Consider the following 27503-nt stretch of genomic DNA (forward strand, 5'->3'; position numbering starts at 1 on the left):
CAGAGCAAATATGTGTTTTATTTTTTTTTTAATCAGTTTTATCTGTTTGGTTACATATGTTTCGGATGTTAGACCGCGTTTACGATCTAACAGCCTCGTCAGACCTTACAGAAACGGAACCATTTCTGTAAGGTCTGACGAGGCTGTTAGATCGTAAACACGATCTAACATCCGAAACATATGTAACCAAACAGATAAAACGGTAATAAAAAATAAGACACACACACACACACACACACACACACACACACACACACACACACACACACACACACACACATATATATATATATATATATATATATATATATATATATATATATATCCCAGACCAAACCTCCACCCTCATTCTAAGACAAGAGTCTATTTCTGTGAGTGATATAAGAAAATGTTTTGTATCTTGAGGGAAATTCTTGGCCTGAAGACGTAATCCCCCAATAACGAGTGATTACAGAAACATGTATACGCATATGTAGCCATCAATGTTTGTATAAATAAAAAAAATATATATATTTCTATAATTAATGCTATATAATATTTTTGAAAAATTTGCCTTCTTATATATGTCTTCGAATATATTTCAAGCGTGCATACTGGTCTTCGGTTTCACTTTAATTCATAACTTCACATTTATTTTATCATCATCATATATATATATATATATATATATATATATATATATATATATATATATATATAGTAGGAATGGAAATTAATAAAAACCCGAAGAAAGTGCTCAATACTATTGTAGAGTAAATATGCGTTTTATTTTTTATTACCGTTTTTTCTGTTTAGTTACAATATTGTTTCAGCTACTTGACCGTTTTTCGCGGTGTAGTAGCCTCATCAGACTTTACAGTCTGTAAAATCTGATGAGGCTACTACACCGCGAAAAACGGTCAAGTAGCTGAAACAATAATGTAACTAAACAGAAAAAAACGGTAATAAAAAATAAAACGTATATATATATATATATATATATATATATATATATATATATATATATATATATATATATATATATGAGGATTCGTCAGGCTATTGTATGGAATTCATGTTGCTTTGTGTTTTTATATATACATATGAGTGCTATTCAATCAATCAGATTCTTAATTACTCACGCATTTTTTGTAGCTAATAAGTACGCACCTGTTTCGTGGTTGGTTTAATGGTAAGATTTTCATTTTTCCATCATCGGAGATAATCTGGTTTTAATTTAGATGTTTATTTACATTTTTACATACATAAACTAATGTATATATATATATATATATATATATATATATTAATGAATTCTCTTTTGTCATTATACACGTTTTCGAAGTCGGATTATGTTGGTGCTAAGTCTGCGATAGGTTAAAGTTAATATGTTTTTCCTTTCCGGGAATGTAAACTGCATTCTTTATTTGTGCATTATTTTATTCAAAGCTATTACATGAGAGTTAAAAAAATTTTTTTTTATTACATTTTCACCCCAAACAAGGCAAATTGCCACTTTGGTGTTGGGGGCTACTATCAGGGGCAACAACTACTGGGGTACTATGTAGAGATTTACACCGGGTCTCACTATATATATAGTGCCAGTAATGTCTATACCGATGAGAAGGAGCGATAGTACTCCACTGCCTAGCTGAGCGCTAGTCAGTTATACTTGTATTCTTATCTTTGTACCTGTGATGTTAATACACTTTGTTTAACCAACCTCGACTTGATTTTACTATTGTGTTACGACACAACAGTTGATGTAGTTTGCTTGAAACATTTTCTTGTGTGAATAAAACGGAAATTTATAAAAGACACTATTGTACAGGGGTGTATTGGGTCGACTAATAGTCACGTACAACAGAAAAGTGAAATGTTATTGGAAAGTGTCTAATCTTCAACTAATGACTAGGAAATAAGTAAATAGACATTATGTATCGTTCAACTTGAACTTCACCGTCATGTGGTTATGATGCGAATACGCATATTTGGCCTGGCATGGAGCGGAATCAACTCTATGAAAAAAAAAAAAAATCGCGAAAACTGTAATCAAAAGTGAGAAAAAAACGCAAGTTTTCAAATCATAAATAAAAACAAGCCAACTTTATTCATCGGACTCTTGACCACCAAATTTTGCTCGATCTTTATGGATCATCCAGCAGATTGCTACATCTACAACATATCATGGCAAGAAAACGTAAGAAAACATTATATGGTTGCCTGCTACACACATCTGTAGTTGTTCAACATCGACTTTTAGCATTTGCTTGACATTTATCTCGACAAGATGGAACGAACCTCTTAGAAAAAAGTATTGATACTGAGGAGTCAATCGATGGTCTGTAAGCCATCCTATTACGAGCAATAATTTTTGGTAAAGGATTCTAAAATTAGAACTTCTAGCTGTAATGAGTGAGCGACTATCGTCGTGCATAATCTTTATAACTGTTTTCCCATCAATTGATGTATAAGTATCTTTCAAATCCTGACAGCCTGAAAATGATATGTAAAACTCAAGCAAAATATAATAAAGATAATCGAAATTTTAAATAGCCAAATGCGAGATACGTGTTAGTAATATTTGGATTATTCAGACTATTGTTTTTTTTTCCCTGAGTGTTATTCGAACAACGTTTCATATGATGTAATCTCCGACTTTATTCAGTTGTATCTTGTTGAGCTCAGGAATCTTTCTATCGAACTCGGGAATCTGCACAGCATTTTCGACTGAAAGTAAAATGTACTCGCTCTGTCGGGCATGTCCTGGTAGAAGTGTTTAGTCATTCGCAGTTATATTTTTAGTATTGTTCACGTTGCTGATTTTCATATGTAGATTGTTTTCGATCCTTACTCGACAAAATAAAATATTCCCTAAATAATAAGAAAATCATTACCTTTGACTCCTTTAAAGCATTGGCATTGTCCTGCTGAGCATACTCCGTTTCCAGAGCATTGCAAATGACAAGCTTGGCCATTATAACATGGATCACATTCACATATACCATTCTGGATTTTACCATGAACGCATTGCTGGTCACAGCTTCGACCTAACCATCCCTAGAAATAATAAAGTAAAACACATCAAGTTATCCGTACACACACACACACACACACACACACACACACACACACACACACACACACACACACACACACACACATATATATATATATCGTATGTTTTTTATACAAACATTATTAGTTACATATGTGCATACATGTTTCAGTAGAATCTTCATTTAGAAGGGCCCGCTTCATCAGACCGCTTTTTTTAGTCTGATGAAGTGGGTCTCTCTGAATTGAGATTCCACTGAAACCTGTATGCACATATGTAAACAATAATGTTTGTAAAATAAACATATTATATACCTGCTCTGTACTCCATTGGGAACTCTTTAATAAACACAGGGGCTTCAGTGGATGTACATCTAGGAAACCAAACTATACAACTATTTTATATATATATATATATATATATATATATATATATATATAAAATAGTTGTATATATATATATATATATATATATATATATATATATATATATAATTCCAAGTTAATATTGTTCAAAGATAAAACATCCAATGAGTTTAACGAGGTTTATACAAATGTGCTCAATACCGAAATAGAGCAATATATACTTTTTACTTCTTTTTTGACATAAACATTTAGATATTGCTGCACAGTCATGAATATATTCCACACCGAACACTTTTGTAAAAACGTTTTCTGATGATGTCTAATTATTTATAACTAGTTTACTGATCATTCATGAATGTGTAGTGATACGTAAATGTTTATATGAAAATTAAAGAGTATATATATATATATATATATATATATAATTTTAGTGAACAGAAAGGTTTATTATTGTACATAGGGTATCCTGGGGCAATTCCATACATACTTTTTGTTTGTTGAATTCTGATTCTTGGGTAAGACATATCAACTCTTGATATAGATTTTAAAAACATACAACCAGTTCAGTTTTCATACAACAAACCAAGATCCAATAGAATCAAACAGAAAAGTAGAAAACTTGACTTTGAAAAAAATCATTGAAATCATATGCAAAAACGGTAATTCCCTCCGTTTGACAATTGCATAATATGGGAAATATCAACATATTAAGATAGAAATAAAGCCAAACAGTAAACTGAACATTTATTTATTTGATATCATAGTATATACATGAATTATAAAAGAGCAAAAAGCGAAGAGAGAATGTTCAACTGCCAATTGTATTTTACAAAAGACAAATTGCACAAACCTTACTTCCTAGCAGTAGATACACTTTTAAAATGTTTTCCCGGACTTTGGAAGGGACCAAGTCGCCATCACTGTCTGGATAATTACTGTTTCTTTGTAGCTCTGTGATACCTGTCCATCACTACTTTTTACCTTCTCGTACCGGTATTCTGAGTCTTTCTTCCCCTCCCCTGACATCGCCCTTAAGATCCTGTCCTCCCTTTTCTTGCTGTTTTCTCTTCTTCGTCTTTTTTAAATCGCAGCAGGCATTCAGCTGAGGTCAGGCTCTCTCCATACTGTCTTTTGATGGACCGTTGTCTGTTTCTGTCAGACCAAGCCAGCATTCGTGTCAATTTACTCATGAATAAATCATTTATCGTCTTCTTATGATTCACAAAATATCGAATAATCGCAAATTGACTAGTAAGAAATGGCGGGAGACGCTGAAATATATAGAAGGGAACCCTGTTTCATGTTAAGCACCTATTAGTTTATGCGCTGGAATCATTTAAGAAATTCCATGACCCAGGTGTATTGAATTTCCCAAAGCTTATGTTCATCTGAGAAAGCATTGGATCACTCCTAGACTCTTTTTAGTTTTGTTTTTTGTTTTTTATATATAAGTCACAGTAAATAACAAACTTAGAACAGTAGATAACACATGACTATAAGTATAAGGATGACTAAAAAGTGGAATTATTGATCTTACTCCAGGATAGCTCTGGATTGTGTCACTAAATTAAATAATGTTCACTATAGACAGCAGAGGCAGCTGCAGTACTTTTGAGAGGAAGTCACCTATAAACGCGTCTCTTTCTTGAGAAGAGTTTCTGAAAGCATTAAATTATTCCCTTTAACTGAAGGGCTTTTCAGCCGAGTGGGTATGGAATTACATCAGGTATGGAATTGCCCCAGGTTACACTACATATTTATAAGTATATAAATTTCGTTAACACAAGAGTTTATGTTGTAGCTCATACGATGAGAACTCTGACGCTTTAATCAAGTAAAACGTTAGTTGTTCAGAGAGAAACATTCCATATATTTAAAAAAAAAAACACTTTGTTTACAAACAATCGGTTCCACTATCCCATGAAGATATATTTTTATGATTTTTTTTTTACATGGAGTTCACCACTTATCAAGGTCCAATGGCCACTCGGGGATAAGGGTTATTGTGTGTACAGTAATCAAAGGGATAGTGTAGAAATAGTATTGGAGAATTGGTAAGGTATCATTACTTAGGGGGACGGTTCATCAGGAATTTGTTTGTGTTGGACTTGAAGACATCCAGGTTGAAGTCGGGAGGGAAACAGGCAAGCGGAACAACGTTCCACAGGCGTGCAGTTCTAAGAAAGAAGCTTTGTTCATGGAATCTACGTTTCGATTTAGGCACAGATAAAGAGTGGGGAAAATTATTGACGGTGGTTTCAGCTAGTCGGGTGTTTTTTGAAAAAGATTGGCGACGGGGGGGCAGAGAATGGAGCTCAGACGAGCACTTGCCATGGAAATAACGATAGAACAACGACAGGCTCGCTAGGTCTCTTCTGTGGGAAAGAGGTTGCAGATTTATAAAATAGAATTCATTTTCAATAGGAGGCTTCATCAGTGTATAAACAATTTTTGCAGGAAGGTGGAAAATTTGAAATGTATATATCATTAACTTCTAGAGAATTTCTTTTTCATCACTATTTTTCAATATTCATGAAACTCTATCATATCGTAATACGTTCATGACGTGTGCATTACACATTTTCCATGGATTTTTAGATTGCTAAAAACATTAACATATAAAAGTAATAAATAGTTCTCACCGACCGCAATCATTTGTGTTTAAAACCTTTTGCGCATTTTTCTTTACTTTCTTTATTCTTCATTTTTCTCTGCAATTTTCTTATATACGATAAAGCGCAATTAAATATTATGTCGATGAAAAACTTTATTCGAATAGAACCTATCTTATTTATATTACAACGTCGACAACCCATTCTAATAAGTAAAAGTCGATAAAAACATATTTAAAAAAAAATAACATATAAATCTATATATCTATAAATATGAGAATGTGTCTGTGTGTGAGGACCATTCTCAACCTACATACTCAGCGAATTTTTATTTAGAGACTTGGAATTTATTATGTAACATATCCATGCACGTGGAAAACTTTTTAATCAGTTTTCATTCAGAAATATTGGGTAAAAATTTTTAAATTGGTACTGGGAGAGGCATCGTTAGATTTTCATCTGTTTCTCAACATTTGCACGAGGTTTGGATGCAGGTTTATAAGATCGTGACATGCTGGTCTAATGGTTATTATACTTGACTCACTGTTTTTAGGTTTTGGTTTGGATCTCACCTCGAGTATTTTTTTTTAGTGACAAGTAGTGAACTGTTTAAAAAAACATAACACTTGTACATGTCTTAGTTTCTTTCTGCTTTTTTACGTCAATTTTTGTAAAAAAAGAAATTTAACGTTCCGTTTAATACCGGGCAACGCCGGGTACATCTTCTAGTAATAAATATTTTTAACTCACGATAATTATTTTTATTTGTATTTCAAACCATTTATGCATTTTCTTTCTGTTCTTTATTTTTCGTCTTTATTTCTTATTTTCCTATACGGGATGAAGAGCAATTAATATACATATTATCAGAATAAACTTATTTTATCATAAAACTCTTTCATATTGTAGACCCTACTTCAGTAACGGTTAAGTTAGCTAGTGTGAATTTTGGCAAAGGTCACACTAACTGCATGATAACCCAAGTCTGTAAAAACAAAATTATTTCCATTGTGTAATGAAAGATACTTGCAAGGCAGGAGCAAAGGTCAACCGCCGTAGACAAAATAGGAGTCGAACGATATCAGAATATGACGAATGACGTCACGCTTTTGAGCAAGTAAAAACTAAGGTTTTCATATCACTCTCTCTATGGAAGCCATGCTAACCGAACCCGATTCATGGTGCAGAAAAGTGATAATCTCAGAGAATTTTACATATATCTCTGTCCGTCTGCCTCATTCATTTTGGAAAATCCAGTTTAAGAAGTGAATAATCACAAGAATAATATTAATCTTTCTCTCCTAAATTCCTTCTCTGCAAATAAACTCAGAAAAGTCTCCTTGTATCTTTCTTGCATGAAGAGTTTTGTTGATCGTAGTTAAAAAAGATGAGACGAAACAGCGTAGATAAACGATGAAATGTATAAAAAGGACACTATAAACGCCCGCGCATGTATGTATGAAGAGTTTTATTTGGTTTATCGATTACTTATTAATGAAGACGTTACAAAACATCGACGAATCATGTTTGTACAAAGTGGAACGATAAAATTATCGCTCTAGAAAAGACGATATGATTCCATTTCTGTTTCATGAAAACGGATTTATTTATTTATTTTTTTGCAGACCATCTACTAGTTGGCTAGTTGTGTACAAATCCCAAGAGCGATAGTAGTCTTCTATCATGTTTGAAAATGACACAATGTTCAACAAGTGAGATCGAAGATGCGCCGCTGTAAAACTCATGCTCCCTACTGTTATGACAACAGGACCATTGCCAGCACCCTCAAAATGCAAATCCGAACGATTCAACGCTTGAGGACACAGCTCAACGAAGTTTCTTGCCACGGTTATGGTCGTTGGCGTGGTTTAACGCGAGGACCATATCATACCACCTCACATCTCTGAAGTCGGCCAGTACTCTGCACTGGCCAACAAGTCCAAAGAGATCCAGGCTTGGCTCAGAAGGATTGCTAAGACTTTGTACTTTTCTATTATTGGCTCCATGCTCCTCAGACCTGAACCCGCTGGACTACTTCGTTTAGTCATACGTCGAGAACATCACCAACATGACCTCCACCACCAAAGCTAGTTTGATCGCCACCTTCCTCCGAGTATTCGCCGAACTCCTGCCGGCGCTTGTGGAAAAGGTATGCTCCCAGTTCCGGACCCGTATCGAGGCCGTGATTGAGGCTGAAGACGGCTACATTGAATAGATGTCACATACTACATAATCAAGTTACTTGAATTGTGTGCCAATAAAAGTTTTAAAATAAATCTGTAGTGTTCTTTTCTTCACAGTGACAACTCCATATTGCTCCACTCTGTAAATACGTATTTATTTTGCATGCAAAGTAAACAAACTGCAATGAAGTTTTACATCGTTAAATATAAAGTGATCTCAACTTACCGAATCACAGTGACATTGAGGAATTTGGCGATTGGTACCATTGCAAAATCCGTGACTATTGCAACTGTCTGTACAATCAGGAATGCTGCAGTCTTCACCTTTCCATCCTGAATAAATACAAAGGATTCAAGAAAACAGATAAAGTTTTAATGTTTCAGTCTCTGAATTTGATGAAAATCAGTTATGTCTGAGATGAAAAAGAAAATATACAAACAAGTAATTCAATTTTTATTTCTTTCTAATTTAAATAAATAAATACGAAACATTTCTTCATTTACCACATCTATATTATCTCGTTATTTCAATATATATACATACATACGTATATATATATATATATATATATATATATATATATATATATATATGCATATATATGTGTGTGTATGTGTGTGTGTAGAGAGAGAGAGAGAGAGAGAGAGAGAAGTTAGATAAAAAAGACTTTTTCTGGATGAATATATATATATATATATATATATATATATATACATACATACATACACACACACGCACATATATATATATATATCATAATTTAGGAATTTAAAATTTGTGATTTGAAAAAGTTAAATTTCAAATATAGAAATTTTATTGTATGCAAGACAAAGAATACAGTATAGTAAAATATATTTCCTTAACCCATGAGTTTTCGATGTTTATACATCTCCACGGAGGAAAGATAAATGTTTTTTTTTCTTAAGTTTTTAAATACTTTCAGCTACATAGAATAAGTGAAATTGGATATTGATGCAGCAAAAAAAGGGATATTCAACTTTAAATCGAACCTGTATGGTAAATCCTGTATTGGAAGCTTACTACATCCAATAATATTTTGTAAGACAGATAATCACTGGATTTTCAAACCAATAGATTTATTGTATTTCATTATATATATTATTTTTGTACCTATATTTTTATGTATATACCTGTATATCTATGTATATGCATGTATGTGTCTATTTTTTTTAATATATATGCATGTATATATTTGTAATGTTGTACTTAAAGCAAATTTATAATTTAAATTCAAATTTATATTTTACTCTATTTCTTTTCTATCTCTAACCCATATTAATTTTCTTATCAATTTTAAATCCAGGCCTTTTATTTCAATTTTTTTCAGATATCTGCATTACTTTTAATGCTAGGTTTATTTATGGTGTCTTTTAGATTTAATAAAAACCCTTTAAAATTTGCTGATGAGGAGACCTTGTTTATTAAAAACTATATGTAATAATTATTGTCCGTAACTTGATGTCTACCACAATAAAAACACGGTTTTCCGAAACGATCGTACAGATAATTGATTTTGTTGTTGTTCCTTCTTGTGAAACTGATTTTTAATTTGATTATAATTTGTTTTTTAAATTTTAAATTATCAATCACATTACTTAATATTGAATTAGCTCTAGGATATTTACCTATCGAGCTTATTATATATCTAAATTACAACGAGCACTTTTTCTTTCCTGCATTTTAATGAAACTAGTGATTTCACTGTTGCATTGAAATACACTCAGCTCTTTAGACTATTGTTCTAATCTCCTTTAAATATATATATATATATCTATATATATATATGTTATAATATATATACAATATATATATGTTATAATATATATACAATATATATATATATGTTATAATATATATACAATATATATACAATATATATACAATAAAAGATGATCATCCCATAGGAAAACCGAAAAAAACTAACAGAGAATTAATTAAAATGAATGTTTAAGGAATATGCAAATTAGATCTTTTGCAGATGAATGCAATTTCACAAACCATATATAAAAAAAAGTTGTATTTTTTAAATAAATAGAAAAAAGTTGTTTTTTTTAATATGAATATCAATACAGGAAACCCCAAATTTATATATATATATATATATATATATATATATATATATATATATATATATATATATATATATATAGCGTTGCTAAATAGTCAGGGTACGTTCGCTAGTACATATCTGATGATTTGAAGTTGCAGAGGGGGCGTTAACAAGTAAACCAGAAATCAGGGACAGAGAGTCAACTTAAGCGCTCCAACGTCACCTCGACTTGCTGAGTGCTGAAAACGTGTGTGACGTCACATGGTTCAAAGAGAGAGAGAGAGAGCGACGAGAGAAGTAGTCGGTTCGACGAGAAGCTTCAATGTGCAAACATGTGAGTTTAGAAATTGGTATTTTTTCATGGTCAAAGTAAAGGACGCGTGGAAAGACGAAGGGTTAAATTGTAAGATCCCAGCTTAAAACGTAAGATTAAATGTATTTCTTTAGTAATTATTATTCATTAGTGATTATTATTCATTAGTGATTATTATTCATTAGTGTATATTTCATTTAGAAAAGCGATTATATTCTTGCTTTCTTTTTATTCAAAGATTCCCATTCTATTGCTTGCGGTAACATAGCTTTTTCGGATGCGAATGAAAAAAATAGATGCATAAATCATTTTGTCTGCCTTTTTTCTCGCATAAAACCTAGAAGATAAAAATAACAAAGATATCAGAACAATGACAGATTATTCTTGGAAAAGCTATGAGAGAATATAACAACATTAAATGGATAAACCACAGAAGCAATTGCGTAAAAAGATGGTTATGTGCAAAGTGGAAATATTCAGAAGGTAAAGACATTAAAGCAAAACGAAATGCCAACAGAACAGAGAAAATTAATCAATAGATAGATAGATAGATAGATAGATAAATCCAATAAGTTTGTTTTACTATACACATAGATACGAAAAAGTTATAAAAAAAAACAAAACAAACAAACAAACAAACAAAAAACAATATATCAAATAAATGTTATCAAAGTTACTTTTCTACATTTTTAGTGTTTTTATTTAATGTAAAATGTTTATTCGGTTCGAAAAATACACAGTGTTTATCGGTATATGTGAAAAAGACAAATGGCAGCATGCTCGCTATTGAATGCGTTAAGTTTGGGAAAATGAGTTCAAACTAAAAACTATATAAAATGCTGTTAGAAACCCACAATATATGTCGGAGAGGAAGAGAGAGAGATCAGGAATATAGAAAAGTCACAATGCAATAGAAAGCACGATAAAGAGAGAGAGAGAGAGAGAGAGAGAGAGAGAGAGAGAGAGAGAGAGAGAGAGAGAGATTCTTTCTTTCTCTCTCTCTTTCTTTCTCTCTCTCTCTTTCTCTCTCTCTCTCTATATATATATATTGAGAGAGAGAGAAAGAGAGAGAGAGAGAGAGAGAGAGAGAGAGAGAGAGAGAGAGAGAGATAACGCAAAGATATGGAATAGTAACAGTACAATAAAATATACGATAACGGGAGAGAGAGAGAGAGAAAGAAAGGGCGGGGACATGTAACAAAAAGATAGAGAATAAAATAAAAACGAGTCAAGAAAATGCAATGTTTCTGGCAAATAGTAACATTCTAATCACGAGTTATGTCCTCCTGATTAATTGGATGTCTAGAGAAGAGACTTTAACAGCATAGGTGGCGCTATCTGCATGAATATCGTGATGATAATCTTTATGAGAGACGAACGGGTTGCTTGTCGGCTAAGAATGAATTGGAGTTTTAAGGGACAGGCCTATAAAACATGGAGTTTTGATAATCCCTTGACGATGCTCATAACTTGTAGACGATGAGAAGAAAATTAAAAACCTGGTGAATTTGTTGTTTCCGCCGTAGTTTTATTGTGATAATGAAAAAATAATTGACAAAACTGGCAAGTTTTCAGACATTGTTTTTTACTTTGAAAATGAAATCATCATCATCATCATCATCATCATCATCATCATCATCATCATATTAATCCAAAAATTCTATTGTTGACATTGGTTTCTCCGATATTTTTCTAGTCAGAATTTTTTCTCATAAATATATCGTGGATTATGGGAGGAACTGCGCGAAAGTTGTCAACATCGTGAGTTAAAACGATTTTTGTGGAACTAACTGGATTCAATCCAGGTCGTCAGTCCGTTTGGTTAACCACTAGACCACCGCCACCTTCACCGCCCGATGATCGTGTGTGACACACATATATGTATGTGTATGTGTGTGCAATAGAGATGATAGCCAAATGTAAACCTTCTTCTTCTTCTTCTTCTTCTTCTTCTTCTTCTTTCAAACCCATTCATTTTCCATTTATCTTTTTCTAGCAAAATATCCGTCGTTGACTGGGTTCAAAAACAACCTAAAGAAAATGTACTCTGATTTATGAAAGTATGGTAGGTTATGAAAAGGAAGGGTTGTAAATTTGGTTTGTAATTTGGGGGTATCAAAACCAAAGCAAAATATGATGAAAGTAAAAATAAAATAGATAAACCCCATTATTTATTATACCATACCTGTTGACACTGAAACACTTATCACAATATTCTGTGGATTTATATTAAAAAACCTCGTTAAACTTTGTGATATATTTCCATTCTATGGAGGTCAAGCGCGAACGAACACCCTATAATTTTAGTATACCATATTTCTTCAAACTGAAGCATAATTATCAAAGTATACTTACGCAGATAGATATGAAAAGTCTTTATTAAAGTTTGTGCCTATTTCCATTCCATGGAGGCCAGGCGCGAACGTACACCCCACAATTTTATTATACCATTACTATTTAAGTTAAACATACTTATCAAAGTATTATTATGTACATCTATATCAAAAACACTTGTAAACGTTTTTTTTTTAATCTTTAAATTTTTTATTTCTATACTGTGTGGACCAAGCGCGTATGCAAACCTCACAATTTTAATGAATCATCATTATGCCAGATCAAACATACCCATTCCTGTGTCTCGATACATCTTCTATCATTATATGTGATCAGTTTTCCATAACAGTTAACCATATAGGAGCCTATTCGTGACTATACACACACACACAAACACACACACATACACACACACACAGAAATTAAGCTTTATATTATAGATATATCTATCTATATATCTATAAAAGTGAAAGTGTCTGTCTGTGTGTGTATCTGTGTATCTGTGTGTCTGTGTGTGTACATTTCCCTACGCAATAACTCTGTCAATTTTAAGTCTACAGACTCGAAATTTGATATACAGGTTACTGAGATTTGGGAAAATCGATGTGATTTGTTTTCGGCCAGAAATTGAGCAATTAAGGGGTCAAAGTTCAACGATTTGACCTTTGAGAACTCTACCAAACCCCTCCGACAATTTTCGGTCTAAACACTTGAAATTTTATAAATATATTTCTTGGACATGGATCTAACTTAATAACTTGATTTCAACCCAAAACAATAAATTTTAAGAGGTCATAATAGGGATCAAATTTAAAAAAATTGACCACTGTTTTTTTGCTCAACATACATCTCCAAATACCCGGGCAATGCCGGGCACTCATGCTAGTATATCTATAAAAGTGAACGTGTCTGCGTGTCTGTGTGTGTGTGTATGTCTGTCTGTGTGTCTGTGTACATTTCCCTACGCAATAACTCTGTCAATTTTTAGTCTACAGACTTGAAATTTGATATACAGGTTACTGAGATTTGGAAGAATCGATGTGATTGGTTTTCGGCCAGAAATTTGGCGATTAAGGGGTCAAATTTAAACGATTTGACCTTTGAGAATTCTACCAAACTCCTCCGACAATTTTGGGTCTAAACACTTGAAGTTTTATATATATATTCCTTGGACATAGATCTAACTTAATAACTTTATTTGAGCCCAAAAGAACAAATGTTAAGGGGTCATAATATGGGTCAAATTAAAAAAAAAAACAACCTTTTTTTTGCTCAACATATACCTCCAAATACCCGGCCAACGCCCGGCACCCATGCTAGTATATATATAAGAACAAGTAGTTAATAAAACATGTTAAAAACACTTTGAAAAAGAGTTAAAAACATATTTAATTTTAAAAAGGAGACACTAAATGGATTTTGTATTTTTGGATTTTACCCTTTTTTAATTTTTTTTTTACACAGTGATCACCACTTATCAAGGCCCGGAAGCCACTCAGGGATAAGGGTTATTGCAAGTACATTACGTTAATGTGGAGATTTGATGAAGTGTTTACTTAAGGGGGCGGTTCATTAGGAATTTGTTAACATTGGACTTGAAGACATCCAAGTTGTAGTCCGGTGGGAAGCAGGCAGACGGAACAGAGTTCCACAGGCGTGCAGTTCTAAGAAAGAAGCTTTGTTTATGGAATCTGCGTTTTGATTTAGGCACAGATAAAGAGTGGGGGAAACTTTTGACAGTGGATTCAGCTAGACGGGTGTTTTTCGTGAAAGATTGGCGAGGGGGGACCAGAGATTGGAGCTCAGACGAGCACCTGCCATGGAAATAACGATAGAACAAGGATAGGCTCGCAACGTCTCTTCTGTGGGAGAGAGGTTGCAGGGTAGAGAAAAGGGCATCCCCCACTAAGCCACAAAGTCTATTTTGTACTCTGTCAAGGCAGGATAGGCTGTTTTTAGCAGCTCCTGCCCAGATATGGCAAAAGTACTCCATCCTTGGACGTACTTGGCTTTTATATAGATAGAGAATTGCATCAGTAGTGAGATATCTTCTGGAGCGGTAGAAGGATCCCACCATCTTTCCAGCGACCTTGGCAACAGACTTGATGTACGTGTTCCATTTCAGATCAGGAGTAAAGGTCAAACCCAGAAGCTTGTCAAAACACGGGGCCTCACCCAGACGAGAGCCATCCATCACAATTGATGCCAGATGGGGATCAGAGCGTTCATGATGTAAGGATAGGAGTTTGGTTTTGGATGAATTAAAGGTAACCAGCCACATCTTCCCCCACTGAACCATGTGCTCGAGATCAGAGGAGAGAGAATCAGAGAGAACTTTGTCGTTTACAGCCTTTGATGTGTTGCCGTAGATGGTCGTGTCATCAGCATAGATGTCAACGAATGATTTAAGTATGTGTTTAGGGAGGTCATTGATGTAGATCAGGAAGAGAGTTGGACCTAGGATTGACCACTGAGGGACTCCAGCATTTATATTGCAGGCCTCCGATTTTTGTCCATCTACCAATACTCTTATGAGCCTATCAGAGAGAAATGATTTAATGATTGAGAAAACATTTCCAGTTATAGCGTAGCTGGAAATCTTGTGAAGTAGACCCTTATGCCATACCTTGTCGAAGGCCTTTGATATGTCAAGAGCAATTGCTCTAGAAAGGAAGCCTTTGTCAAGAGATTCACTAATCCTGTGGGATATAACCGTCAGCACATCTGTGGTAGATCTTGCAGAGCAGAAAACATATTGTGTGTCACTAAGAAGGTTATTCCTGCTGAGGTGGTTGACTATTTCTCTATTTAATATGGATTCCAGCAACTTACTCATAACACACAGGAGACTTATTGACCTGTACTGAGAGGGAGATGACTTATCACCTGAATTCTTAAATACAGGGCAAACTGATGAGGTCTTCCAGGGAGTCGGAAAGCACTTCTCCTTAAGGCAGCGCTTAAATAGTTTCGTAAGTATGGGAGCAAGTTCTGGTTGAAGCTTTTTTAACACTATAATTGGGATGCCATCCGGGCCAGTTGCTTTACTGGAATCTAGGTTCTTTATTAGCTTGGCGACCTCATGCACGGATATTTGTATGTTACCTAGCTTGTTCTGTGTTATAGGAGGAAATATGGGGAGTTGATGGCCTTCGTCGCAGAGGGTAGAATTAGCTGCAAAGTTCTTTAGTTTGGCCTTGTCTGACGCTGACGAGATGACCTCTGGTCCATTGATAATGGTTGGGATAGAACGCACACTTCTGTTCATGATCCTATTTGTTATTTGCCAAAACTGGTTGAGATTACTTTATAAATATTTATTCTTTAATATTTATATTTATAATTTACTTTAGTTTTGCCATCTTGGATCATTTTGGTAAACTTAACTGTAATTCTTATATATATATATATATATATATATATATATATATATATATATATATATAATAAATAAATGACATCAAACTATATCCCAAAATTCATGATGTTAACCATCTTATAATTTATTCCTTTGATTCAGTTGACATTTATAATTCTTGACTGATGTAAAAATCTGTGGTCTACTGTATACTGTCCTGTAGTAGTTATCTGCACCGACGAAGGTTAGCAGTAATACCAACAAGTGTGAATGGTTCCACACATAGCCTGCACCACTATAAACAAATCATCTTTGTGGATTTCGGAGCTACTTAGTTGTTGTGGCTGAACCCTTAAATAATCAAAGGGAGATAATTAGTGTTTATTTCATTTATATTATAATCTATTTTGAACTTATTGAATTCAGTATTTAATAATTTATTTATTTATTGAAATTAATAAATATAGTATAGGTTAAGGTTAAATATATATTTAAATAATATACAATAATGGTAAATATATCAGATAAACTAATATTAATAATAATATTGATGATCAAAATTTTTATTAATAAGGGTATCAAGTTAAACTTAAATTTCAAGATTGAATATTAATAAGTAACATTTTTTAATGACTTATGGTGGTTTATATTTGTTAAATTTAAACCAACGTTTATGACTGCATGAGGATATAAATTTAGGAGGGTGGTTCTATTTTTGATATCGTCATATTTTAAAATCTTTAGGGTCTCCTGTGTACACAGTGCACAGAATCTATCTCCTGGTGTATACGCTTTATTTGATCCTATTATTTGCCATTTCAAATTGAAGGAAATATTCTTATCTTTGCGTCGCCAAATATCCTGGATAGGGTGGTTTGGTTCAACAGGGAGTGGTTTATAAAGGAATGTTTAAACTGATATATTAAAAACCACATAAAAAACCGATATAGGTAAAAAGAAAAAAAATCCTAAATGATGTCAAATTTGACTTACCTGGAATGCATGTACACCGTTGAATGGCACTATTACAGACACCATTTAAACTGCAGTCATGATTTTTTCCTGGACATCCTCGGATTTCGCATTTGGATCCTCGCCAACCTTTATAGCATGCACATTTTAATCCGGTGCACACACCATGCCCACTGCACTCGCTGTTGCAACCTTTACCAGCATAACAAGGATGGCACTGGCACCTCCCACTGTTGGCAGGCACTTGGGAACCATACACACAAGGTTCTTCACATGCAGCTCCCATCCACCCAGAAGTACAGTCAAGGCATCGCGGAGGCTCAACAGTTGTGTTACATCTGCCCCTACCATTACAGTCCGGTTCGCCAGGACAGTCTGTTAACTCGCATCCGATACCTCTCCACCCCGGATGACAGGAACATTGGTGGGTCGCGGCGTTGCAATCTCCATGTCCGGAACAGTCTTTTACAAGACCAGGGCATCCAGGAATGTCGCATAATTGACCACGCCAACCCTGGTCGCATTGGCAAACCCCATTGATAATTCTCCCGTGGAGTGAGCATTCCGAATCACAACCTATTCCTGCCCATCCGGGTTCGCATTGACAGTTATTGCTGTTTTCCGGAACCTTTGCACCATGTAGACAAACCTGGTTACAGTCGGCATCCATCCATTGCGGAAGACATCTACAAATAATACAAACGGGATTGAAACGTTTCTGAATTTTTAAGATTTGGATTAATAATTTCTAATATTTAACCTCGATTTTCATGTTAAGTGTTATTCGCCAGGACCCGGATGTAGTACTAGGTAAAGTTCAGTTATTAGTGACACTCTTCTGGAAGTTGAAGGGTGACTCTTTAATGCGAGCAAATGGAATCGAATAATGAACTTGCAAATTGGTTAAGATTTATACGTCATCATGGCTGACAGGATGAGAGCATGGTACTCTATTAATTTAAATATAGGTTTTGTCTTATAAGTGTCTGCCCATTGGCTGATTAGGAAGGGTGCGGTGGAAATTAGGAAACTGGTTGGTTAACTAAAAATTCAATACAATGTGCGCATATAAAAACGAGAAATAACCACACCTCTTCGCATAAGCCTGTCGAATCCTAACGTGGATTAAACGCGGAATATTCTGTGTAGCTTAATTGCCATATATATTTTTTATAACTTACTATATATATATATATATATATATATATATATATATATATATATATATATATATTGTATAAAAGTGGCTTTGTCTGTCTGCCTGTTTGCGTGGGGCAAAGTCTCTGCCAAATTACTCCATCAATTTTTGGTCTACAGAAATGAGACTTAATTTAAAGGGATATATATGTGGAACAAATTCAATTTAATTTTTAGACGGTAAAATAGCAGCTAAGGGATCAAAATTGATAACATTGGAATATGACAGGCGTAAGGTGACTTGAAGCGCTTCTCTACACCTATGAAAACATACAACTATATGTTAATGTTGGTTCATCTTTAGTGTTTTGATATTCGTTTGTTAATGACTCAGATGGCAATGAATAAGGCTGGAAAGGTACATGTCTTGGTTTCGATTCTATCTAATGGCATTCAAGTTATATATAGTTTTTAATTTTGAAATCACTACTATATATTGGGCACTATGTAATACTCAATAGAGAATTGGCTCTATGATAATAAATTCATTTGCATGAATTAAAACGTCATACTTATGCGTATTTTACGACTGGCATTAACTTATACATCTATAGTGTTATTTAAGAGAGCTAAAAATAAAGTGATGAATATTGAAGAATAAACATTTATTTTTTTGTTTACTATTTTTCGTCCCAAGCAAGACATATTGCCGCTTGGAACGTAAGGGATCACTATTTGGGATCTTGTCAAATAGGGGACTGTGAGGTATTGAGCAGCGAGATGTTTGTTAACATTACATTTAAACTTTTGCAGATTAGTAAGGTCAGGAAATCAAAACACAATGAGAGAATTCCAGAAGCTCCAGCAGTGAAGTAGTAATATTTTGCTGCTTGTTGGGTTAGTCAAGAGCATGCAGGTGATTGGTGCACAAATGCTATGACATCATCATCATCATCATCATCATCATCATCATCATCATCTTTTTTTTTTTACACAGTGATCACCACTTATCAAGGTCCGGAAGCCACTCAGGGATAAGGGTTATTGCAAGTACATTACGTTAGTGTGGAGATTTGATGAAGTGTTTACTTAAGGGGGAGGTTCATTAGGAATTTGTTAACATTGGACTTGAAGACATCCAAGTTGTAGTCCGGTGGGAAGCAGGCAGACGGAACATCTATGAAAATATTTGTAAAACAGGCACAGGGATGCAGCGCTGTGATGATAAGACAGAGGTTGGAGATTGGCCGATAGTGCGGCACATCTTATATCTGAGACATTTTATTGGAGCCTGTCTAAGAGTGAGAGACACGTAGTATATTTAAAATGGTCTAAATCAGAAAACTGTTAACTACTGATATTTTGTACTTAGTTTATTTGTATCTTCTTTCGTAATCAGCAAATATCGATCAGGTATTATTATTGGTCAGGTATTATCGATCAGGTATTATTATCGATCAGGTATTATTATCGATCAGGTATTATCGATCAGGTATTATTATCGATCAGGTATTATTATCGATCAGGTATTATTGATCAGGTATTATTATCGATCAGGTATTATCGATCAGGTATGATTATCGATCAGGTATTATTATCGATCAGGTATTATCGATCAGGTATTATCGATCAGGTATTATTATCGATCAGGTATTATCGATCAGGTATTATTATCGATCAGGTATTATCGATCAGGTATTATCGATCAGGTATTATTGATCAGGTATTATTATCGATCAGGTATTATCGATCAGGTATTATTATCGATCAGGTATTATCGATCAGGTATTATCGATCAGGTATTATTATCGATCAGGTATTATCGATCAGGTATTATCGATCAGGTATTATTAGCAAACGATAAAAAGCAAAACAGAAAGAACAAAACAAATCTGAAAAAGTTCAGCTTAAAACGAATTACAATTTTTTACAGAGAAAATAAAATCAACATTGTATGGCTACATATATTCATCTCTATCTTTGCTATTATATAAAAGTCACTTTGTGTGTGTGTGTGTGCGCGTGTGTGTGCGTGTGTGTATGTGTGTATGTATGTGTGTGTGCATGTGTATGCGTGTGTGTGTCTGTGTGCGTGCGCGTGTGTGTGTGCGCGTGTGTGTGCGCGCGCGTGTGTGTTCGAGCATGTGTATGCATGTGCGTGCGTGTGTGTGTGCATGTATGTGTATGCGTGTGCGTGAACGCGTGTGTGTGTGCGGGTGTACGTGCGTGCGTGCGTGTGTGCGTACGTGCGCGCCTGTGCGTGCGTGTGTGTGTGATTTCCATCCTTATAAGTTCTGAAACAGTGGAGCCAATCTTTTGCAAATTTCACACAAAGGTAATGTATATGTCTGACAGTGTTTTCAGATTTTTTTTGTACAGAAATTCATCCGCTAAGTATCGAAAATCGAAAAAATTCGATCTTAAAAATAGCCTTTCTTCTCATATAGATAAAATAGAATTTTTATAGATGAATATTTTGTGGTAATACTGTTATTATTTCCCTTGGTCGGTGTAACATAACATATTTCCCTGTAAACATCATTCTTTATTTTTAACTATAAGAGAAAAAGGACTATATTTGAAATCGTCAAGCCCAAATATCAGCTGACGTGATATTGTAAACAAACACAGACGGAATTTAATGAATGACATAATCATTATTGTTTTTTAATTTTTCAATTTTTTGGCGAATTAGTCCACCAGACAAATTATTTCTTTTAATATGTAATAATCAATAGAGGATTGATTCTATAATAATACATACGCAATCTGCATAAATTAAAATATGTTTAAGCGTATTGAACGACCGGGCAACGCCAGGTGACCAGCTAGTCTTTCTCTCTCTCTCTCTCTCTCTCTCTCTCTCTCTACAAAAATGTTAAAATCCAAAAAACAATTTTTTCGTAAACATTTAAAAACATATTATTTTAAAGACAAAAACGATTTACATGTAAAAAATCGGTTAATTTTTTAACTATTTCTTATTTGTTTGACGATAGCTTAAGCGGTAACAACTAAGACTGGAACTAAATGTTATGGTTGTGACTCTAGCTGATGCCACTTACGTCGTATACTTTTTAAACTTTTAAAATCATTACTATATATTGGGTACAATATAATAACCGATAAAGTATTGACCCTGTAATAATAAATACGAAATATGCATGAATTAAAATACCACAATTAAACGTATTTTACGACCGGGCCACGTCTGAGAGGCACTACTATATATTGGGTACCATATAATAGTCAATAGAGAATTGACTCTATAATAAAGAATCTGCATAAATTAAAATATCATATTTAGGAGTATTTTACGGACGGTCTTCTAGTGTTAGATAAAATTATTTCATATTTTATTTGACGAACAGTTTTCTTAATGACTAGCAGGCCGCCCGGCGTTGCCCGATCGTGAAATACGTATAAATATTATATTTTAATTAATGCAGAGTACTTATTTATTATAAACAGAAATGCCGTAAGTATTAAACGTAACGTTAAATTCCAATACAAAAATTGAAGTAAAAAAAAAAAAACGGAAATAAACTGAGACATATGCATGCGATTAATATACTTCTCTAAACAGTTCAATTCTTGTAAGTAAAAAAATATATACCCGCGCTGAGATCGCAACCAAAACCTACAGACTGTGAATAAAGTACAATAACCACTAGGCCAGCTTGATATGATGTTTAATGAGTGTTGTCAAACCTACTTATTCATAACATAAATAATAATACGGTTCACGCATGCGCATAGTTAAACATTTGACAAACATAAAATTCCGACAACCCTTACGCACCGTTTTTTTCCATTTTGATCTCTTTGCAACCTTTTCTAGGATAAAATCGATTTAAAAGTTTTCTCACGTGTCTGAATACCATATATTCCGAATTTCAAGCCTGTAGATGCAATATTCGTGGAGTGCATAGGTTGAGAAGTGTCCTCACACACACATTTTCACTTTTATAGATATATAGACATTGTATGATTCATTATCATCATATAGATATTGTATGATTCATTACATCATATAGATATTGTATGATTCATTACATCATATAGATATCGTATGATTCATTACATTATATAGATATTGTATGATTCATTACATTATATAGATATTGTATGATTCATTACATTATATAGATATTGTATGATTCATTACATCATATAGATATTGTATGATTCATTACATCATATAGATATCGTATGATTCATTACATCATATAGATATTGTATGATTCATTACATTATATAGATATTGTATGATTCATTACATCATATAGATATTGTATGATTCATTACATCATATAGATATTGTATGATTCATTACATCATATAGATATTGTATGATTCATTACATAACGCATTAACTTAAAAATAGTAGAAAGAATTTGTAATTACTTACTCGCAAATCGGAGGGTTAAATGTGTCATTACATGTACCATGATTGTTGCAGTCAGGTGTTCCAGGACAGTCAGCGTATTCACAGCCAATGCCTGTCCAGCCGGGGTCACATGTGCACTGGTGTGTAGAACTTTCACAACCACCTACATTTTGAAAATAGAATAAGTAAAAGTATGGAAGCCAGTTTGAGTAATAATCTGCAGAATATGTTGGCTTTTTGCATTAAATATACATTACCGTATTAAATATACATTACCGTATTAAATATACATTAACGTATTAAGTATACATTAACGTATTAAATATACATTAACGTATTAAGTATACATTAACGTATTAAATATAACATTAACGGATTTTTCCAAATGCAAGTTAAAAAAAACTTCACGATAATAAAAATTGATAAAATAATGTTTTTCATAAGAAATAAAAATTACATAAAGGCAAAATACTAGGTGCCTTCTATAAGTTTCCAGACTTTTTTCGTGTGGCCACTTTTATTAATAGTACATACATGAAACTTTAGTCTCCTTCGAAGTAATCTCCTCCGGCTGCAATGCACTTATTGTACTGTTACAGCAACTTCTGGAAGGCCCCATGGAAGTTCTCGTGTATGTCAATGACTCTTGTTACAGCCTCTTATATCGCCTCAATTGTCTCATGACGACAGCCTTTAATGCTTTCCTTGAGCTTAGGGAATAACCAAAAGTCATAGAGCAAGGTCTGGACTATATGGAGGGTAATGAACTGTCTTGATGCCCATCTATGGCCAAGTAGTCTGTGAAAAAGATGGAGCACTCTTGGGACAAACTTTGTACAAATCTTTCGCATGTTCAGTTCCTCGCGAATAACTGTGTGTACAGCTCGTACACTGACATCAATCTGTGCACTTATTGTCTCTATAGACACACAAGGGTCTTTGTTCACGAAATTCTTTATTTGGCCAATCAACTCTGGTGTTCCGACTTCTTTATTCCTCTTACACTTATCGTGATCCCTCACAGACTCACTTCCTTCCTTTAATCTCGTATGCTACTCAAAAACTGATGATCGATTCGTGCAAAATAGCCCAAAAGCAGTCTGAAGCATTCAATAACTTTCTGTGGCATTTTTTTCAAGTGGAAAACAAATTTATTGCATATCGTTCTTCTAAAGTGTCCTCCCGTTCAGATAGAAGTTTTCAAAATCACCAGCTATAACAACCATGCTTTAGTAGGGTGTGTTCCAATTCCTGCTGTAGCTGTTCATTTGAATCTGCAATTATAAAAATTAGTCAGTCATTTCATAAGCTGTATAGCAGTAACATATTGAATTTTCAAGAGTCTACGATAATTTTAAATGCCTATACAAAAAAAGTCTGGAAATTTATTGAAGGCACCTAGTAGTGTTTTTCATATACAATAAAATCTGTTAAAATTATCATTCAAGGAAGAACGGATAAATAGAAAAGTTTTCTGGTGGGCACGTAATACGGGATGATTCAAGTCAACCATGGCAATCATGCACGAAAAGTTTTTTTGTCTACTCACGTTCACCTCTAACAAAGCATATCACCATTTAGATGTAAGGGGCTACTATTTGGGATCATGTCTAGGAAAGATTAACAAGATGTTGATTTACATTACATTTAAACTCCTGCATATCAGTACAGTCACGGAAGCAGGTAGCAGGAAGGGAATTCCAAAGTCTAGCTGTTCGAGAGAAAAAACTATTAGAATAGAAAGCTTTCTCGCATTTAAGGACTTCAATAGTGAAAGGGAGTAATTTTGTTGCCAAGCAAGTTTGCTGTATATAAGTTTATGTAGAATCGGAAGTAAATGAAACAAGATGCATGAAAACGTGTAAATTACAAAGACGTAATTTTTCAAATATTAGAATGGTTTGCCTACTGTGATTCCGAAGACAGATCTCCAGTGTTTTTGGATACCGCATAAACTAATGGAGTTCTGCACGGAATCCAACTAGCAAGATACCTAGACGGACGCGAACGGTTACTCAGAACGGACCCAACAATCGGTTACGCAGAACGGTCCCAACAACGGTAAGATATGCTCACACCCACACGGCACGAGAAGCAACAGCAACATGATTCCTGACCAAGTCAATCATCGCTCTCCCAACGTCTTTCAATCACCCGCTTTTATGGCCGTTGCAGGCCGGCTAAATTTGCATATTGCAAGAATTCATGTGACTTTGCGAGATATCATCCTTTACAAAAGACGGCGGTCGCCATCTTGATCTTTCTTTCTCTATTTTCGGTCGGTGACGCCGAGCCGGCCCCGAGGTAAGTCTTTCCTTTTCATCCGTCTCTCTTACGCACCCACACAACACACAAACACACGGGCGCTTGTCTCCTGGATGCACATTACAACCGCACAAACTAATGGAGTTTTACAAGGTTGGTGCCAATCCATCATCAGGGATGATTGCTAGTAAACATTTTAGGTTATCATAGATGTAATTTTTCCCAGACAGTCAAAATATAATTGCAATTGACTTGGGACTTTTAGCCAGCCATGGCTAACGGAACGAGAGCATGCTACTCTTGTGGATTAAACAATGGTTTCGTTTGAAATTCCGGGCAGATTTCAAGTTTGACAGAAAGAATTCCGAATTCGACAGACAGATTCCAGAGTTCGAGAACATAAACCTGAAGAAGGTCTGAGGTTGCAACGACTGAAACATTGTGAGAATAACACTGAAGATTAGAACAGACGTTCGAAGAATCCAAATAATACTAAACAATAATACATTACCTGAAAGTACTTCGTTCAAACCCATCGGCTAACCGTTCACAAGGAACATGAATTGGAATCAATACACTGAGGATATTGCAAAGTCTGCTGTAAAGAAGGTGGGCTCTCTTTACCGTGCTAGAAAGTTCCTTATGCCTGTGAATATCCTTTACCTCCACAAGGTCACTATTCGCCGGTGTGTGAAGTATTATTGCCAACTTTGGGCTGGTGCATCCACTATTAGTCTCTCACTTTTAAACAAAAAGAGAGTCGCTAACCTAATTGGTCCTGCATTGTCAGCTAGGTTTCAACCTCTGTCTCATCGACGAAATGTTGCATCCCTTTGTATACTTTACAAGTATTTTAATGGTAGGTGCTCCTACGAACTACAAGCCCTTGTCCCCTCGCGACATAAATACCCCTGACAAACCGGACAAGCAACAAAACCTCACCCCTTCACAGTTTAGATATCCATATGCGAGAAATTCTTCTACTTTAATAGTTTCTTCCCTAGGACTGCTAGACTCCAGAAATTTCTTTTGGGTTCCTGCTTCCCCGCCTGTACTGACATGCAGAAGTTCAAATGTAATGTAAACAGACATCTTGCTGCTCAACTCCCTACACATATAAGTCCTTTGTGTTTGTTGGCACACATTCCATGAACATAGATGTAAAACAGGTACAGGGAGGAAGCATTTCGGCGGTTAAGATATGTTAAGGCATGTACATTCCACCAATCTTTTTCAAACTGTTTCAGAGGCGCATTGCATGAATAAGGATAACAACTAAGGGCAATAACTCTTCTCAACTTCAGAGTTATAACAGAGTTACAGAACTAACACAAGGTCCAGCAATCACTTTTTCAAAATGTTTCACTAGGATTAGATTGTTTTAAAAATGTTTATTAGACTGAACAATTTGGTGAAATTTTAAACTTTTTCATCTCTATTTAATGATTATATGATTATATTTAATATTTGTTTATCTCGTTCTTTATCTCCTTTCTTTTCATCCAATTCTTTATATTTCTCTTTTTATTTTGTCTTAAATGTTGAAAGTTGAAAGTTTTTCTTTAATAAAATACAATTTAATAAATTCACATTCCAATTAGTGTAAGGACTTAATATACAAAACATTACATTTTTCTAAAGATTTCAATTGCTAATATTCTTTTCACCGTGTAATAAGATTGTTGCATGAGGAACTAATCTCAGGTTACACCGCTAGAGTAACGTCCCTTTGTGGTGACAGACCTGTATTGTAGATAATGGCGCAAGAATAAAATAAGATGGCATTAATATATATATTTTAGCAAAGTGAATTTATTCAAAATAGTTGAACATTATTCAGATTATGTTAAGGTATGCACATTCCAGCAATCATTTTTCAAACTGTTTCAAATCTATTAGGTTGGAGACTCTTTTTTGGACTTTGTCTTAGAGGCAAATACACCAGCCAAGATTTAGCAACTGTTAACAATTGTACGTATAATTAAGGGCCAGATTAATAGGGACCATCTTAAGCGAGGAGTTGTGCAGTGAGATGTTTGTTCACATTACATTTAAATTTCTGAATGTTAGTATAGTTGGAAAAACTATGTATGGAGTATTGTTGTCACATTTGGGCTGGTGTATCTGCTACTAGTTTCTCAATCCTGGACAGGGTTCAAGAGAGAGAGAGAGAGAGAGAGAGAGAGAGAGAGAGAGAGAGAGAGAGAGAGAGAGAGAGAGAGTAATCAAACCAATAGTATTTGTGCAAGTTAGGTTCCAGATGGTAGCCAGCCTCATTATATCAAAGTGGCACTTCGCCTTGCTGGGGTGAAAATGCAATTACAAAAATCAGTTTAAAATATAACTTTATGTGTTAATTAAATGGGCGTATCTTAAAATCAGTTTTGATATGCTGAGTTACGTCTTCAGTTATTCAAAAAGCAAATTAATTTAAGAATCTATTCAAAAGCTAAGATTAAATTTTC

At 34.2% G+C, this 27503-nt stretch overlaps 1 protein-coding gene across 1 annotated transcript in view; it reads right to left on the reverse strand.

Annotated features, from left to right (window-relative positions):
* The window catches only part of LOC145249431 (uncharacterized), a 911941-nt gene that overhangs the window by 100545 nt on the left and 783893 nt on the right, over positions 1-27503 (reverse strand). Inside the window, exons 99-102 of the mRNA XM_080110989.1 lie at positions 22795-22936; positions 17268-17932; positions 8424-8530; positions 2877-3039 (exon numbers count right to left, since the gene is read on the reverse strand). Coding sequence (XP_079967115.1) covers positions 2877-3039; positions 8424-8530; positions 17268-17932; positions 22795-22936 — 1077 coding nt within the window. The remainder of the gene's footprint in view (positions 1-2876; positions 3040-8423; positions 8531-17267; positions 17933-22794; positions 22937-27503) is intronic.

Source organism: Euprymna scolopes, chromosome 28, assembly GCF_053919585.1.
Source record: "Euprymna scolopes isolate OS-2025 chromosome 28, ASM5391958v1, whole genome shotgun sequence".
In the NCBI taxonomy this organism is placed as follows: Eukaryota; Metazoa; Mollusca; class Cephalopoda; order Sepiida; family Sepiolidae; genus Euprymna; species Euprymna scolopes.